General features: G+C 42.3%; 2 protein-coding genes and 1 long non-coding RNA gene across 3 annotated transcripts; 1 reads left to right on the forward strand and 2 right to left on the reverse strand.

The window, feature by feature from the left end:
- Positions 1-71: 71 nt before the first annotated feature.
- ttll4 (tubulin tyrosine ligase-like family, member 4) lies at positions 72-8,216 on the reverse strand. Its single transcript, XM_088382091.1, has 21 exons — positions 8,052-8,216; positions 6,716-7,288; positions 5,899-6,322; positions 5,705-5,831; positions 5,435-5,520; positions 5,243-5,306; positions 4,089-4,207; positions 3,765-3,875; positions 3,614-3,690; positions 3,326-3,517; positions 3,160-3,242; positions 2,896-3,024; positions 2,677-2,799; positions 2,255-2,353; positions 1,825-1,959; positions 1,584-1,721; positions 1,407-1,503; positions 718-928; positions 533-600; positions 388-449; positions 72-307 (listed from the first exon to the last, which is right to left on the reverse strand). The coding sequence occupies exons 2-21, from the start codon at positions 7,112-7,114 to the stop codon at positions 184-186; spliced, it is 2,868 nt and encodes a 955-aa protein (XP_088238217.1). The 5' UTR covers positions 7,115-7,288; positions 8,052-8,216; the 3' UTR covers positions 72-183.
- Positions 8,217-9,169: 953 nt separating this feature from the next.
- LOC148394174 (uncharacterized) lies at positions 9,170-15,156 on the forward strand. Its single transcript, XM_088383801.1, has 9 exons — positions 9,170-9,224; positions 9,315-10,034; positions 10,404-10,685; positions 11,786-12,016; positions 12,088-12,258; positions 12,331-12,462; positions 12,543-12,709; positions 12,819-13,091; positions 13,268-15,156. The coding sequence occupies exons 2-9, from the start codon at positions 9,800-9,802 to the stop codon at positions 13,442-13,444; spliced, it is 1,668 nt and encodes a 555-aa protein (XP_088239927.1). The 5' UTR covers positions 9,170-9,224; positions 9,315-9,799; the 3' UTR covers positions 13,445-15,156.
- On the reverse strand, positions 10,837-13,439 carry LOC148394175 (uncharacterized). The gene is made up of 4 exons (XR_015860090.1): positions 13,286-13,439; positions 12,314-13,082; positions 12,099-12,161; positions 10,837-12,029 (listed from the first exon to the last, which is right to left on the reverse strand). It is a non-coding gene; the product is annotated as an uncharacterized LOC148394175 (long non-coding RNA).
- Positions 15,157-16,664: the final 1,508 nt, after the last annotated feature.

The following is a 16,664-nucleotide window of genomic DNA, read 5'->3' on the forward strand; positions in this document are numbered from 1 at the left end:
ATGGTGGATTGCGGAAGACTCCAACAATCGTAAAAATGAACCGCAACAGTACTTCGCACACCCACACAATCTAGTTCAATATTAATTTTTATTTTCAAAGTGTACTCCTAAGCAATATTTTCAAGCCCTTGAAAAATGCTACATTTTTCAGTTAGTAAAAAAAAAATATTACAATCTCAGATATTACACTTCAGGTATGTTAGCAACAGTGCCGGCACTGAATCTGGGACTGGCAACGAAGGCATCACTGTCGGAGCCTTCGTCCATGTCCATTTCATCCGACAGTTGTTGACGGATGATCGCCACCCTGAAAGATGAGAGCAGTTACCTTTCAATTGTGAAGTGTGCATTTGATAACATTGCAAATACACCAGCCAGCGTGCACACCTGGATTTAGAAGGGATGACGGGTGCTTCTCTGTAGTTGGAGAAGTAGCTACACTTGGACCACTAGGCGGACAAATCAACACAGAAGTTAATCATTTGAAATTCAGTGTACGTTTATAGAGATCAAAATGGTCTTGGCTCCTTACCATGTGAGCGGGATCATCGGTCCCAAGATGGACTCCTTTCTGACACAAAGGCCTGAGCAGATTGATACCTGCACATAGACCATATCCACCCAGTTTAATCAGATTATTATACGAGTTTAAATACGATCAATCACACCAACAAAACTTCCACCATTGGTGGTGGTCCTAAAAATATACTGACAAACCTTTTGTCCTGTTGTTCCCGTACTTGCGCTCCCACTGGTCCAACACAATGCTGAGGTACCGGGGAGACTCGAAAAATCTCAGGTATTTCGATGATGACGGCGATGGGAAAATCCGCTCAAACTGTCCGCGGCGGCCCAACTCGTCTTCGCTCTCGGCGAGGACGCGGACATCGTTGGGAGTCAAAACATCCAGCACTGTCGCCAGGATATTCTGACAGAAAGAAGAAAAGTTGAATACTGTAGTATTGGAGGAGAGTGTCACTGGCTGCAACTTAAGGTATCCACACAATCCATATTACATTTTGTAAATATTTTGATAACTATGCTAAGTCAGCCTACGGATCACTTGATACCATACTGCAAATCAGAGGTAGGCAATTCATTTTTCCGACAGGCCATGCAACTCAATTATGTAAAATATGAATTTAATGACTTTTTCTGAAACAGTCAATTGTATTGTATTAATAATCTGCCATTGTATATTTGTTGCCGTACCAAGGAAATAAAAACTGAAGATAAAATAGAGGAACGTTTATTTAGTTATATTAAATTGCCATATCTACACACATTCATGATAAACCTTACAAGACGTTTTATAAATCTTTAAGTTCATCAATCTTTGGTAAGCAAGTGAAATGATGTGTTTTTCTTTTCTTTTATTCCATGTTTTCCTAAGAGTGACTGCGTACCTGATCAGCAAAGCGCTGTTTGAGGTAAAACGCCCGTTTCACTTTCTCGTCGACTGAGATTTCCAGATTGCTCGTCTCCTTGCTTACAGCACACAAACTACCCGCACAAGAGACAAAACTATTAGTACACGTTTTAGTTTACAGAAGTCTCTCGTAAAGCACGTTCCCTCATCATACCTGCTGTTGGAGCTGGAGGTGCTTCCATCGGAGGAGACAACATCCTCTCGATGAGGAATACGAAAGCCCGCAAGGTTCAAGAGGTCTCGAATCATTTGGCCCTTGATGGAAACATCTAATGCTGTGTTGGAATGGAGGCTACATGATGGAAAAACAATAATGGTCAGTGATTTAGTGAAGAACATGTGAAAGTGAAAAATGAACACTGTATCACCAATGGTACGCAGTGCATGTGTATTACCTGGGTGAAATGTTGACTTCAAGGATCCAGGGTTTCAAGTTTTCATCTAACATGATATCAAAGCCGAACAGCTCATGGCAGCTGTAAGGTGTACGTACATGCATCTTGAGCAGAGAGTTCACGTATGGTTCTGACCTGATGACACATTCGTGAGACAGACAGGAAGTCACCTCCAAAAGCAGCGTAATTTCTCATGTATAATGCGCACACTAAAAATATTACAAATTAAGGGGCTACACGGGTAGAAGGGAAACAAAGAAATCTGTCACATTGTCTGGATGAATTAAAGAGAGATGATAAAAGTGGAATCTGACATTCAATCGGAGGTACAGAAGGGGTGTTATTTTGGGGGATGTGTACTATGGACGAGGGCATATTATACACAATAAATTACAGTAAAACAAAACAAACAAAAAGATAATTGTCTTACGCAATTATTGTTTTGATGACAATGTCTTTAATCTTCTCCCAAATCAAGGTGGTGTTTACTCCTCTGGAGCCGAGATACTGCCACAAGGCCTTCACAGCCCTGAAAAGAAACAAGTGTATTCAGGCTATATTTAAACATATACAGGAGTTCTTAAAACACTTTTGCCCCCTCTAGGGTGGAAAAAAAAACACACTGCTGGCATCAGTGTGAACAAAATCATTTTTGTAGACAGAGAAATAAATGGTTGTTCTTCAATGAAATACACATAAAAATTAAATCGGTTTATATGACCATATAATAGCACACAAGCAAATGAATTTTAAAAAAAAATGTCCCCAACTATTTTTAAAATAACAGAATTAGGTCAACTCTTCACCCTGACCGGGTTACAAGGTGCAAATGCAACTTCCATTAAATGTTACCATTTGTGTCCCTGGCAGGCTTTGTCATCACTGTTGGCCTGGTACTCTGAATTTTTCTTGTTGACGCTGTAATTGGTCAAATGCATGAACTTGTTGCCAAGTGTCTTCATGGAGGGTGAATATCTGCAGAGAGAGAGAAGTTCCAAGTTTAATTCATTAGTTACCCCCTGCACATTTTAGGTTAAAAGTCACTCGGGTAAAAGGCTGGCAAACACTGACTTGCAGCTAGCAAAGCGGACCAGTCCATCTGAGAAGAGGTATATTCTGAGCGGGTCGTAGCATGTCACGTAGACATAGATGCGCAAGTCAAACTTGTTACCACCGATGAGGTAGGGCTTGTGGAGATACCTGACAAACACAAATATTCTCATTGCTAGAAAAACACTGCAACAAATTTATTTGTATGATATTACCATTGTTATTTATTATTATGATTATTTTTTGCCTCTTTCAAGGCATTTTAATGGTGGCCCCAAGACTTACTTCTGGACCAGAAGGGACTTCTTGCGTGGCATCTGGCTCCATTTGTGGATGACCTGAATTCCCACTCCTCTGGCTGAGGCTGGCTGTTGGGGGGGAAAAGTCTTGTTAAAGAAAAATAAGTCTGCAATTGTGGGGGGAAAATCTTGATAAACAATAATGAATTTACAGGTTTGATGATCCACTTCTGTCTGGAGCCGTCCTTCCATGCCTTGCGTAGCTGCAGGATGTCCTGAGGAAGGACAAAGGTGCGGGGGATAAAGTTGAACTCCTGCTTGCCGAAGCGATTCTGCATCTTGGACAGATTCTTCCAAAGACGGTCCTTCCTGCCAATCTGGAATGTTCCGGGGAAATGGTTCAACTAAAAAATGTCAGAAGGCCACAAAACAGAGTTAAGTGAGAAAACATATGGCTTTTTATTTGGACTGACTGATTCCAAACAGCGTCGCATTTTCACCTTCTGGTGCTCTAGAAGAGTCTTAAAACAAGGCGACTTCATGTGGTGCCCCCAGCAGCCCAACCAGTCATGGCTTTCTATCAACACACTGAATGTTAAGTGCTTTCATCTTGTGAAAAATTATACAAAAACTGCACTTGAGGCAACCTACTCCTGGTGTGCATGAAGTGCGACCTGGCGATGGCGTTCCTCACAACATTGGGCGTGACTGTGCTAATCTTCCACTTTAAAAGTCGTGTTTGCTCTTCCGGCAGCAATTCAACTACAAGGACATACGACAAATTGAAAAATGACATCAGATCGGAGTCGACTGGAACTGAACTGTAATCCTCTAAATTGCCATCTCCACGAAATGCACTTAAATAGGGCTGTTTTCATGTCACGGTAGGTGCTGCTGCTTTGATTAAGCTTTGGGTGTCAAATCAGAAAAGGGAGGAAGGACAGAAAGTGTGTGTGGTGTGTGTTCATACTGTACCTTGTTCATTGGCAGCACTGAAATAGAGTGTGGGAGGGATGAGTGGGAACAGGCTGGGAACAAGAGCCGGTTTCTGCACCTGATTGTTTTCCGCGTCCAACGACATGGGTTCCTCAACGCTGGGAAGATAGAGATGAAAATTCTAAAAACGCTTTTAAAGTCTATTTCAGTCCGCCTAAATTTTTTTTAAGTACAATTAAGTACAGATAAGTACAATTTAATGTCATCATTAAGCATCGTCAAAATGCAGAATTTCTTTTTTGATACAGGTAGTTTTATGGTCATGGCTGTTGAGCATATGTGCCACCAGCAAAATACGGTATAATGTGGGTCTCTCTCCACCATGGCAACTTACCATCCCATCATAACAATCACACGCTAGAGAGAAAGTTGTCCAATCAAAATGACGAGCACTCACATGACAGTCATGTAGGAGGTGAAGTTCGATGAACAGATGAAGGACGAGTGGATCTTCGCTTCCCGCTTTCGAGGCAGCTAACGCATATGTTACCTACACCTGCACGAGCTACGAGCCTGAGTTTTCAGACGAGGGCAGGGTTACCAAATGACCACATAAAGCCGACAATGGCAGGTGGTCTATTTCGCGGGAGAAGCACCTACGAGTGTTTGGTGGAGACTTGTACAGTCGAACGACAACAATGTGGTGCACAATGCTACAGAGCTTTCCACCGTACTCTGCTGCTTTCAGCCTCATCAAACAATAGCCATGCAAAGAATGAACACAGGAACTGATGCATGTATGCTGTATGTCACTGGGGGCGGGGGGCACCAAACAGACAGTAGGAATAGATGTCCGTTCAATGACCACAAAATGGGGGAGAAAAAAAAAAAGCAAATGTAGGCTGTGTGTAAAATACGGACATCCGAGTCAATTCCTACAAAGCATTAATGTAAACCCTATAAACAAAAAATGCATCTTAATGAACACAGTTAAATATTCTGTCAGCCCAGCGTGTCATTTGGTTCCTCTACAAGAGGGCCAGTATTGGGCGCGATATTGATACCTGGTACTGGACCATCCCTAATAAAAACAAACTCGCTCTTATAAATTCCGTCAAAATTAAATAAAAACCAACTGTGATGAAAAATCCCAACCTATTATCACCCTGTGTAGGAATAACAGGAAGTCTCACCCAGTAATGTGTACTACCGATGCAATGGACGAAGTGCTGTCGACACTGGATGACTCCGAACAATCTGGGTGAAAAAAAATAACAAAAATTATACTGGGGGGAAAAAGAGCCAGCAGGTCGTAGGTAATGTGACGGCGCTCTGAGGGAGTTGGCAAGCACTTCCATCGCAAGCGTGCGCGTCGATGACTTTACCATCATCATCATCGCTGCAGGCCGTCTCCAACTCATAAGGCAGCTCCTCCTCACCGCTGCAATCCACCTGCATATCGCATTCTGAGCTGGAAGACAAATACAGGATTAAATACAATCTTGAGAGTGTTTAAAAAGAAGCTATTCACTCGAGAGCGCAGGATGGAACGCACAGGTGCCACTGCACACATAATTTGCGAAAATACAGTTAGAAAAAATAAATGAAAACGGTTCAGGGTGTTTGGACTGTGTAATCTTTTTGAACAGTCTTACCTCCCATCTGTGGCCTCAGACTGAGAAAGAGGGGGGGACAAGCACAAAGATGTGAGAGGACTAGTTTGTGTCTCCTTGGTCAGGTGGATGGCGGAGATCTTGGTGGTCACAGAGCCCATTAGAGCGCCTGAAGGATGGAGCAATGGTTAAGAATTTCATCCAAGTGTTGATGAGACTGGTCTGCTTTTAATTACCTGGGAGGGGGTCCGGCGGCCCGGGCTGATCCTTTGGTGTGGCACTGACATTGAGCCCATTTCGCATCTGACCATTGAGCTTCCCACTTCTGCTTCTATTTATATTTAATGAACTTTGAGGGAATTTCTTGTTTGAATCCAAAGCTACTGGTGTGAGAGGCTTAACATAAACTAGTGGTGGAAAATCACCTATGACTTGAAGGGGATGGTTTGATGCAGCTGATTTAGTATGAGCATTTTGCGTCTGGCTGAACTTTGCTGCCGAGTCCCACTGGTTGGAAATAGTCAACGGATAGCTCTTGTTCATTTCCCCTTTGGCGTCAATGCTGGAGGTATGTTTTTCCATCTTTGTTTCTTGGTATTCAATAGGAATAAGGCGTAGAGGAGGCACCGAAGGTGTGGAGGAGAGTTCTGCAGTTTCGAGCTAAAACAAAACGAGACAAACAAAATGAACGTTCAAAACAAAAATGCCGTATTGCTTTCATCCATCATTATGGTCGTGCAATGATTCCGTAGATTTTGCAGAGTTTGTTGTTGTCCAACAAGGAGCTGAACGGGAGGAAACTTTAGCCTGAGTTGTTAATGGAAGTCACAGACTTTGTTGTACGTGCTTTTTCAAAATCACTAATACATTATTATTATTATTAAACCTTTTGTAGCAGGTCATATCTCTAACAAATAGTGGAGGATTAGTTTACGTTAATGCCTCTCTGACTGTTAATTAAAACAGAACATTGTGATTTCAGTAAAGGCAGAGTTTTCTCTTGTAAGATTGTGAAGATGTACCAAATGAGTTTCTGCTAAATATATTTGATACCTCAAACATGTTTATCTGCATAGAAGAACGTCCTTGGACTCGTTGCAAGGTGTCAACGCTCGGACAGCCGAGGATTTCCTTTTTGATGGCAGAAGAAAAATTGTCACCCGTGTCCATGGTGCTGCTCACAAGTGGCTTTTCCCCCGTTGACTTGGTTGCCCTTGGAACGCCGCTAAACCGTAGCGATTTACTGGGCATGGATTGCCTCTGGGTTGCATTCCCTTGCTCCTGAGCGTATGAGAAGGCAGGAAGTTTGGTGCGCACTTTTTTAGGACGAGGCACTTGAGCAGTCTCAACTGTCTCTAGGCTGATGTTGACCAATGGGATGGGCGACATGGTGGCATTGTGGCAGGCCTGGGTGATACCGCCGTTCCAGGTTGCGGACTTGTTGCTGGGCATGGCACTTCAAAACGAGACAATGACAAATCCTCCTCTGGAAAGACACTTGAGGTTTTTGGAGACGTCAGCTGAAACTAGTCAAACTTGGGCATTTTTCAGATTGATTTGGATAGAAAGTTCTTGCTAAGTCCTGTGGGGCAACACCAATCATCACTGCGATCCAAGCTCAAATACCTGCAAAGAAGACAAAGCTAAGTGACTCATGGAGACAAGGAAACATTGAGTTAAACAACTATAATAAATAAGGACAATAATGAATAACCTTGAAGTTCACAACATTCATTACTTGCTAGTCATACTGTTGTCTCCAAGTAAAAACGGAGCAGAATGTTACTCTGCCAATCTAATTCAGTTTGCACCCCTACATTTTCTTCAAGCGCTCCTGAAATTTTAAGTTAGGGCTTACACTGTGCTCCAAGTAAAAAATTTCGTCTGGAGCCCTGACATTTAGGTGTAAACAATATGAAATAAAAGCTGGAATTCTTAACTTGGCACGATACTGTATTGCTGTGAGTTTTAGCTAAACAAAAATAGGAGGCGATAATCACGATACAGGGTAAGTCACACGGAGTATGAAAGCGATGACAATACACAAATTTACTGTTGATGTATAAACTTGCACAAGATCAACAAGTTCAAATGACAAGCGACGACTTGTTCGCCTCCACTTTCAAGTCAGTTCATTTGAGGGGTGGGAAAAGCATCGTTATGCTTGACACACAAATACAATAAAGTGGATAAGATGTCGTATTTAAAGTAAATCTTTATCGAATACCGGTGTCTCGGATTTTTACAGTAGAATGAAGAGCTAGCTAACCACTTGATGCTAGCTTTGAATCGTATTAATCACAGTTACGCCATGGCAAAACGTACAACAGCGTTACAAAGATTCAACGATAAAACCCTGCCTTCGATACAAAAATCACATTAAACTTACTTGAACGTGGAGAAAGAGGCCAGCACGAAGTGTGGCAGTTCCTCTTTCCACCCCAAGAGGAGTGAATGGCTCCACTTTCACATGGCAAGGGTCTGACGACAAGACAGGGGCCGGAGTATCCGGGTGAGCGGTGACGCATCACGGCGACAGAGCAGTTATGACTGCTGATGACTTCCGGTTCGCGAGTTCAATGGCGCGCCCTCAGCTGGCCTCCAACGTCAACGCACGTCAGATCAGCGCATAATTTAAAAAAATAAATAAATTAGTTTCGGTATTCAAAAATCAATAACTAAAATATAGGGCAAAACTAATTTTTGATAATCATGTTTTTTTTTCCTGAAAAGAAACAATTATATTTGTTTAGACGCGGTATTGTAGATCAGCAAGTTCACCAGCAGAGGGCTCTCGAGATGCAATTATGGTTGCTTTCAGTACAGCGGACCTTGGTCATACTTTTTAACTACAGGTCTCCAATTCCACCAATAACATCCAAACTTTGAAGCTGTATTACTACATAACAATGTATTGCATTTCCTCCATGAAGCATGTTTCTACTATTCTACTTCTGTTGTATTTTATTCTATGGAACCATTTATACCACTTAGGTCATAGGTGAGGTCAAGCGTATGCCAGCTGACAGAGACATCCTGCAATGGGTGCCAGCCAATTGCAGGTTATTCACATATAAGGACAATTCAGATAACCTAACAAGCTTGTTTTTGGAATATGGGGAAGAAACAGTAGTACCCACAGAAAACCCAAGCATGGAGAATATATGCAAACCATGCACAGGAAAGCCAGAGGCCAGTTTTGAAATGTGAACCTCAGAAATGTGAAGTTGATGTGCTGACCATTCGATTCTTTTCTATTAGATTCGATTCAATTCGATTCCCCTCAGTGTTTCCAGTCTTTCGCCTCCCTCCTTTCTTCTCACAACTTTTTAACCTCCACGTTCTCTATTCCATCTTTCATCCAATATGGTCAGTTTACCACTTGCCTTTTTTCCCTGATTTAACTCTCACCTGTACCCATCCCTTTTCCCGTTTTTTATCGTATCACCTCCCCTCTCTCGCTTTCCCAAGCAGAGAGTGAGAGAGAGAGAGCGAGAGAGCGAGAGAGAGAGAGAGGTTGCTGAGAGGTGGCTGAAGAGCTTCTACAGTCTATTCACCGAGAGTAAGTGAGAGTGCACAGGACACAAAAAGAGGAGAAGTAAAATCTTACTCTCCTCCTCCCGGATGATCTCTTAACTTGTGAACCTGACAGGAATATAACAGAAGAGGACACATTTTTTTCCTGAGCTGGGATGAATATGGAACCCAATTTTGTCATCAACTACTAGAAGAAAACAAGAATAAAGGAAAAGACTTAAAGGAAAGTAATGAAAATCACTAGAACATTTTCAAATATCTAGAATTAGTAATATTTGAATTGATTTTTATATCTACAGAGGGGAAAAAAGAAATTAGAAGCCATACATATGTGGAGCAAAAGGGATGCCGGAATCTTATTTCGGAAGACAATAGCAAAACTCAGGAACCTGCACTGGAAGAAAAAAAGCTCATTTGTGTCAAGAAACAAGTTTTAAAACGGATGATTAAAAATAATTATTATTTCAAAGGAAAAGGAGAGCCGATTAAAAGTTAGATATAGAGAGAAAGTGCTGACGACAAATAAAGAGGAAAGCAACAATAGAAAGTGATCTGAAGAAAGTTCAAGGATTACAGACCCAGAAGAAGGCGACTGGGACAATGACACATCCTCTCCTCATCTTCATCCTCCACTTGGCAGCGTTGATGGCGGAAGGCGTGCCTCAGGTGCAGCTGGAGCGCTGGGTGCGCTCGGGCCTGCAGTCCCTGGAGTGGGACCGGATGGACCGCTGCCTGCGTGCTTCCTCTCACTCGGAAACCGAGTGTCGGCGGTTCGCCCACCTGCCGCCCTCCGCCGTGGCCGTCTACACTTCCGAGCCGCAACCCGCCACTGCAGGTGACACATCAAAAGTCACACCTTTGACATTGAGATCTCAAGCTAGTGTTATAGGGCGTGACATTAAGGTTTCAAAGTATGATTTCGAGGGGATTAGGGTTCGCTTTGGGTTTCCTTCCACATTTTTTTAAATGTATGCATCATAATCTTTGGGTGAAAGTTCAATGAATAAACGTGAATTTACTGATATTGTTTGGAAAACAGTGCAAAGTCTCACAAACGACAATGTAAATAAATACTTCACAATGTCACATTCCTAACAGATATATAGTAACTGAGTTGAATAGTTAAATTACTTTGGTTGGGACTGTGTACAGGAGAAGGAGGATTGAAAATGGATGAACATGATTGATTTATATTGTGACCCAGGTGCCGCCGACAAAGTGCTTGCCATCCTCCCAGACTCTTACTCGTCCAGTGGGATGATCAGCTCCAAATTTCGGAGTGCTTTTAGCATGGGCCCATTGGTGAACAGGAGGGAGAGCAGACATAGGTACCAACCTCCGGCTTTCCCTGCCTCCATGAGCCATGATGCCGTTCTGGTGCTGGACCCGAATCCTGGCGAGAACTTTGGACACCCGGTTGCCCTCTTCTACGTGGACCTAAATGTGACAAAGAAGAGATGTGCCCACCTTGATGGCATTTACCTGGGTGAGTCTGGTTTATTGAGTTTCCCCTGCACTTTGTTTTTAATAAACACTACAATCGCATTGAGTAAAGCACAGACCTCCAGCAAAGCAAGAACTTTCAAATGTGAGTGGTTTTGCTATTTTTTAATTTCATTATACAAGGGGCAGTTAATTTTTGGACTTGATTGGAACCTGAAAATTTGCTGACAGAATGTAGATTGCACTCAGCACACTATACGCCTCGATAGGCATATTTAATTGCACGCCCACGGCACATCTGGCGATTTGGTGACCAAAAGTAGACTAGATTTTAGACTAGCTAAAAGCAGGTCTAAGATCTGGCGCAGATGGTGTCATTTCAGTGGAGTTTAGCAATTTTAGAGGATTTAGAACAGGCAAAAGCAGACAGTCAGCGTATTTCATTCATAAATATGACAAGATATGGGAAGCGAGGAAAAGGATGTCGCTTGATATATTGTGTCTTTTTAGCATTCACACCAAAGGCCTGCAACTGGGCCACGGTCTGAGGCAGCGTGACACTTTCTCAGATTCTGGAGGTGATCCTCATCGGCATTCTGGTCCATTTGAAGCATGCAAATCAAAAGTTGGTCTGACAACATGCAAACGTGTGCTTTTTGGTGGTTTGAAAAAGAACACATCACATCTTAAGAGAGATAGATAAAAGGCCATCAGGGAGAGTGAACAAAGTGCTTCAAAAAAAAAAAAATAGTCCGGGGGGACGGGAAGTGAGTATCGGATCCTCACAAACCCAGTAAAAGAAACAGTGGTAAAAGTGCAAATTGCTCACCCCCCTCTGTGAAAAAGGTTGCAGCCAGATGTTAAGGTGAATTTGGCCTGTGTGCCTCACCAGTCAATTATTTATACACGCAGACACACAAAATGCTAAGCCCCCTGCTGAGTTCTAAGGATAGATTTGGGATAGCATTTTTTTGTTTTTAAAGTTGAGCTGTCTTTAAACCTTTTTAATCGGAAGAGGACTCCAAAAAGTCTTTGGGGCAAAGAACTCCAAAAAGCAGCATCTTGGAAATATTTGGCTCCAGTGGAATGTTTTTTTTCCTGGTCTTGAGTGAAGTCTATTCATTGCATCTATTGCATCTTCAGGAGAAGAGTGTTTGACTCAGGCCTTGAAAGGTCGCTGTCAGAACCAGCTGAAGCGTCGGCAAGCTGGGCCCGAGAGGCTTATGGGACATGGGCACGGCTGGCTGGTGGGTGGAGCTTCACGCAAAGATACCTTTAGCAATCCAGTCAGTGGACGGCTCTGTGAGGTCCACTTCCTTCCTTTGGTGGTCAGAGTTGGAGACAGCAACCGGACCCAGAGACTCAAATGTGTAGGTCAGTTTCAAACCTGATGTGAGGACATGTTGATCATGTTGAATATCCATAACCTCATTTTGCTTGTGCAGATCATACAGACTTTTCCAGGTGTCCTCAATTGGTGCCCATTGGATCTCCAAGTTTGCCCATCTCGAGCTGTGAGCTAAACAAAAACACCAGACGCTGTCACCAGCAGCCACTGGCCACTCACCTCTCCTGCCGCCTTTACCAGACCTGCGACCATGCCGTGCTTATCTCTGGTAGAATGCAGACCACAGCTTTCGGCCTCAATGTCCAATAGCGTTATTGGCTTACCAGTTTGTTTGCGTCAGGTGGCTGGCGGCAACAGATGACGTTCCAGCGACACGTGCAGAATCTTCAGAGGTTCTACAGAATGTTGCGGATGAATGGTTTTCACAAAGATCACATCAAGACCTTCTTTGCAAGCAGTGGGCACATTCCAGGTAGGACTTCCTAAAGATGATATTGCCATTATAAATGGAACAGTGCAGGTAACTTCTTTGTCCATGTTCTTCCGTTGCAGAGGAGCTGGAGGGTGCCTACTCAGCCACGGAGAAGGCGGTGATCCGTAACCACGTGTCCTATGTCTGCAGGAAACAACACTGCGCCGACTCACTAGTGCTTTATCTGAACTCACCCACGCGCAGTGATGGGACCATGCTCCTATGGGACGCCAACCTCAACGGCATTGTAAGATGGAGGGAGACACAGCCAGATAGTGTTGTTGATCAGATTGAGGCAGAACATAGAGGAACTAGAGAGGAGCCTTACCTGTTTAGTTGATTGTTTCTACTTCCAGGCTGATCTGAAGGAGCGCTACTCAGTCAACGAGCTGTTGACTGACCTGGCCGGCTGCAGGGCAACTCGTGTTTTGTTGTTCGTGGATCAGAGCTACAGTGGCGTTCTTTCCAAAAGGCTGAGAGGCTCCCAGAAACATCTCAATGTGGTTTTGATCCAGAATCAAAAATTGTTGAACCAAAACTACCAGAACCACAGGGTGGCTATGAGCTGGGAGGACAGCAGCTGGGGTCATATTGGTCCCTCAACCTGCTTGCTGGATTACCTGGAGAAGGTATTTTAACGAATTAGAAGTTCCAAGAGCTCATTTACTCTTTTTTTTTTTCTTCTTAGATGTAATGAATTCACCAACTTTCAGAATTCCTACATTATTGTCAATGAAATTCAATCAATATCAAGCCCATTGACAACAAATTTTCTAACAAAAACTTTGTAACAACCTGATTGCAGAGTGCGGGGGCTTCCCACCTGTTGGACCGGTGGGCCAACCTTCTGAACATCACCCTGGCAGGAGCTCCATGCAACGCCACACCTCCGCTAACGGATAGCGAGATGCGGCGGTGGTACCAGGGATGCCAGAACCTGCCAACCGCGCTCTGGCACAGAAAGTACAGGGGGATCAACTAAGAAAGGGGGGAACCCTAAGAGACTGACAGAGTGAGAGCGAGAGAAAGCGAGAGAGCGAGAGAGAAAGAGAGACCTCACACACACAGAAAATACATGTTAGAGTTTATCACATGCATGTGTAGATGGACAGTAGATGCAATGTGCTTATGTTTGATGTGTGTTTGTGTGTCCGTGTATGTATGTATAGTGTGTGTGGGTTTGTGTGGGTGTATAAGTGTGTTTTCTGCCCTAACGCTGAACCTAACTGCAACCATGATGATGACAGCTCATCCCAAGGGGGTGTCCTGAACCTGAACACCATTTGTGTTGATATGTGTGTGGAGGTTCAGCAAAAGGACACACTTGGGTCAAAGTGTGTGTGTGTTAGTTCAACATTTCACAACTTGTCTCCTACTTTGGTCAGCATAGGAGTTTTTTTTTTTGGTCATTTCGTTGCTTCCTCTTTTCATCCATCACTCACTTCTCACTCATTATCATCCTACCATCCTTTCTATTTTCAAATTAATTTACCCACTTATCCTTTTAACCAAAGCTCCCCTTTAACTTAATTGGCTGCACATTGTTATTTTGCTAATAATTGTTATTGTTATTTTGATAATAAGTTAATTCTCAAAACAGTTATATCTACTATTTGTAGTGGATAGAAATATAGTTTAGTATGATAGTAGTATAATAAATAAAGTATATATACTTATAATATGATACCATGTTTGCACAAATAGTTGTTTGTATTTTGAGACGGATGCTGGAAGACCTCTATTACAAAAAACTGTGGCAACTGGGGAATTCCCTACGCACATCGAAAAAAAAACAGCTAGGATAGGCTCCAGCTCACCCAAAGATAACAATAGAAATTGAAAATCTGTAAATGGTTGGATGAATTTTTCTCCAGAACGCCCCCCAGTAGAAAAAAACAACGATGAGACAAAAATAAAACATCATTTGCATATCTTAACATCCCAGAATGATATCAGATTTGAAAATATAGAGATGTTTTTCTGTGCCCCGAATAAAGCAAGAAGAGCAAGGGACGCTAAGGACACGGAAGGAGAAGCTGAGATTGGCCTGCGATGATCATGATTAAAAGATGAAGCACTGAGACTGCCCTCACTGCTACACCGGCTGGCCATGGCTTTTTAATAAGGGCACCACTCCTGTGTGCATACATGTGTGCGAGTGTGTCTGTGTGTGTGTGTGTGAATTGTGAATCACACACTCTGGCAAGAACTCATTACTGATAATGTGTTGTCTACTTTTTAATTGTTTTTGTCCTGTCCCTGACTTGACCTCCTCTATTTTCGTCAACCTCCAACTAACAACGTACACTACATAGACAAAAGTGATGTGACACGTTTGAATTTATAAGAAATGAAAATTCTTCTTATATAACCATCCTCTGGAAAGGATTCTGGCGTCTCAATGGAATTTTTTTTTCTTCATCTTATTTAACTAATTAAAAGGTGTGTCTTTTTTGTTGTTGTTTTGCATTGATGTTTGTTCACATAATGTTCAAGATAGAAACTGAGGAAAACATTCCCAAATGTGTGGATTGACAGACTGGACCAACCACCAAGATTGTATCCAAAAAGTAGCTGTGTGTTCAAATCACAAGTTTTGTGTACAGATTATAAAATGACAATTAAGAAGAAATGTTTCTAGTGGCATGCAGTATTTCACAGAATCTAGTCAATAAAGCTCTTATAGAAACGTGATCATGATTGGATGCTGGAATTTATTGGGAACTCTATGTGGGCTCTTTAATTACCCTGACTGGTCACAATTCCAACATGGATGTGCAAATAGTCCTGATTGGCCAATGATCATGTACATTGATCGTACGGTAAGTCAAAAGTTACTAGTAACTTGGATAGCCTAATTGAAATAGAATTGATTATTGATCCAGTGCATTGCGTCAATCTAATACCACAAGCGAAACGCAGCATGAGGCTGTTTGTGTTTTTCTGAGTGTCCCTTTGAGATACTGTTCTCACAGCGACGCACCATCTGTCTCTGTCAAAGTTGCCCTCAGGCCGCTCATATAGTTTTACTCCAAACACTAACCTTTGACACCGCCACTCACCGCCCATCCAGGATGTTTTTACCAAAACAAGCTCAGTATCGCAACCAGCTCAGCGAATAATGAGCGGCTTGACTTTTTGACACAATGGTACCAAACATTGCGGGTCAACTTAAGGCACAATTTAGGGAGCAGGGAGCTTGCTTAGCTAAGAAAATCATCCTTGATTTTAGATATGGATGCTATTTGCGATGAGGTTTGTTTTGGAGCGAACAAATTATTTTAAACTGTTCAAAATATTTATTGTGTGTATGGTTAAGTATGATGCCTGTATTTCCTCAAATAGTCAACATTCCTCAATTGCAGGTGTGGCCAAGCCAACATTCTAACCTCGACTTTGAGTTTGTTTGGAGAAAAAGTATGTGGTATGTTTAGTTATTGTAAGGAAATGCAAATTTTTAACAAAATTATAAGCGGTTAGTGTTTATTATCTCAGCTCATAACATTGATGAACTGAGATAATAAACACTAGATGCTCATACATGAACATTAACTGCTGAGTCCATGAGTCCACCTTTGCTAACCAAAACAGCAGCACCCAGAGTGGTTCGATTTTTTTATGTCATTTGAAACAACTTCATATTATTCCTAATTTTGTACTTGTGTGTAGGCTCAACTACTACTGACCCCATAATTTACACTTCTGTTGCCCCGTTTTTGAATTGTGTTCATTTTTTTTAGTATCTTACTGCGTTATGATCACAAAGAAATAAATAGTGAAGAGAAAGAAGAGCAAGCAAAAGCAAAGATGCTTTAAAAAAAAAAACAACCTTGCGCCATCTAAAATGCTCATGCAGACGTGAAGCGACTTTACTATGAATTAATAAAAACACAAGTCTGCTACTGTCTGACCTACCAGACGGAGTGAAAGAGAGGCACAAGTTTTGAAATGGATGACGCTAGAGAATGGGGGAGGCAAACAGCTTGTCAACAGGCACAGAATTACAGGAGACATTTAATTAGCATTAATGCTTACTAGTATCCTGTGAACATATAGATAAAAACATTTAGAGCAGATGCATCTCCTATCCATGACCTTTTTGACCTCTGTATTTTGCAACACAACATTGCACAATTACCCGGACTTTATTTTAAAGAAAATACCGATTGAACATGGGTATAAAGTTCCTGTCACTAGTTTAT

Source organism: Syngnathus floridae, chromosome 8, assembly GCF_059516105.1.
Source record: "Syngnathus floridae isolate MCC-2025c chromosome 8, RoL_Sflo_1.0, whole genome shotgun sequence".
In the NCBI taxonomy this organism is placed as follows: Eukaryota; Metazoa; Chordata; class Actinopteri; order Syngnathiformes; family Syngnathidae; genus Syngnathus; species Syngnathus floridae.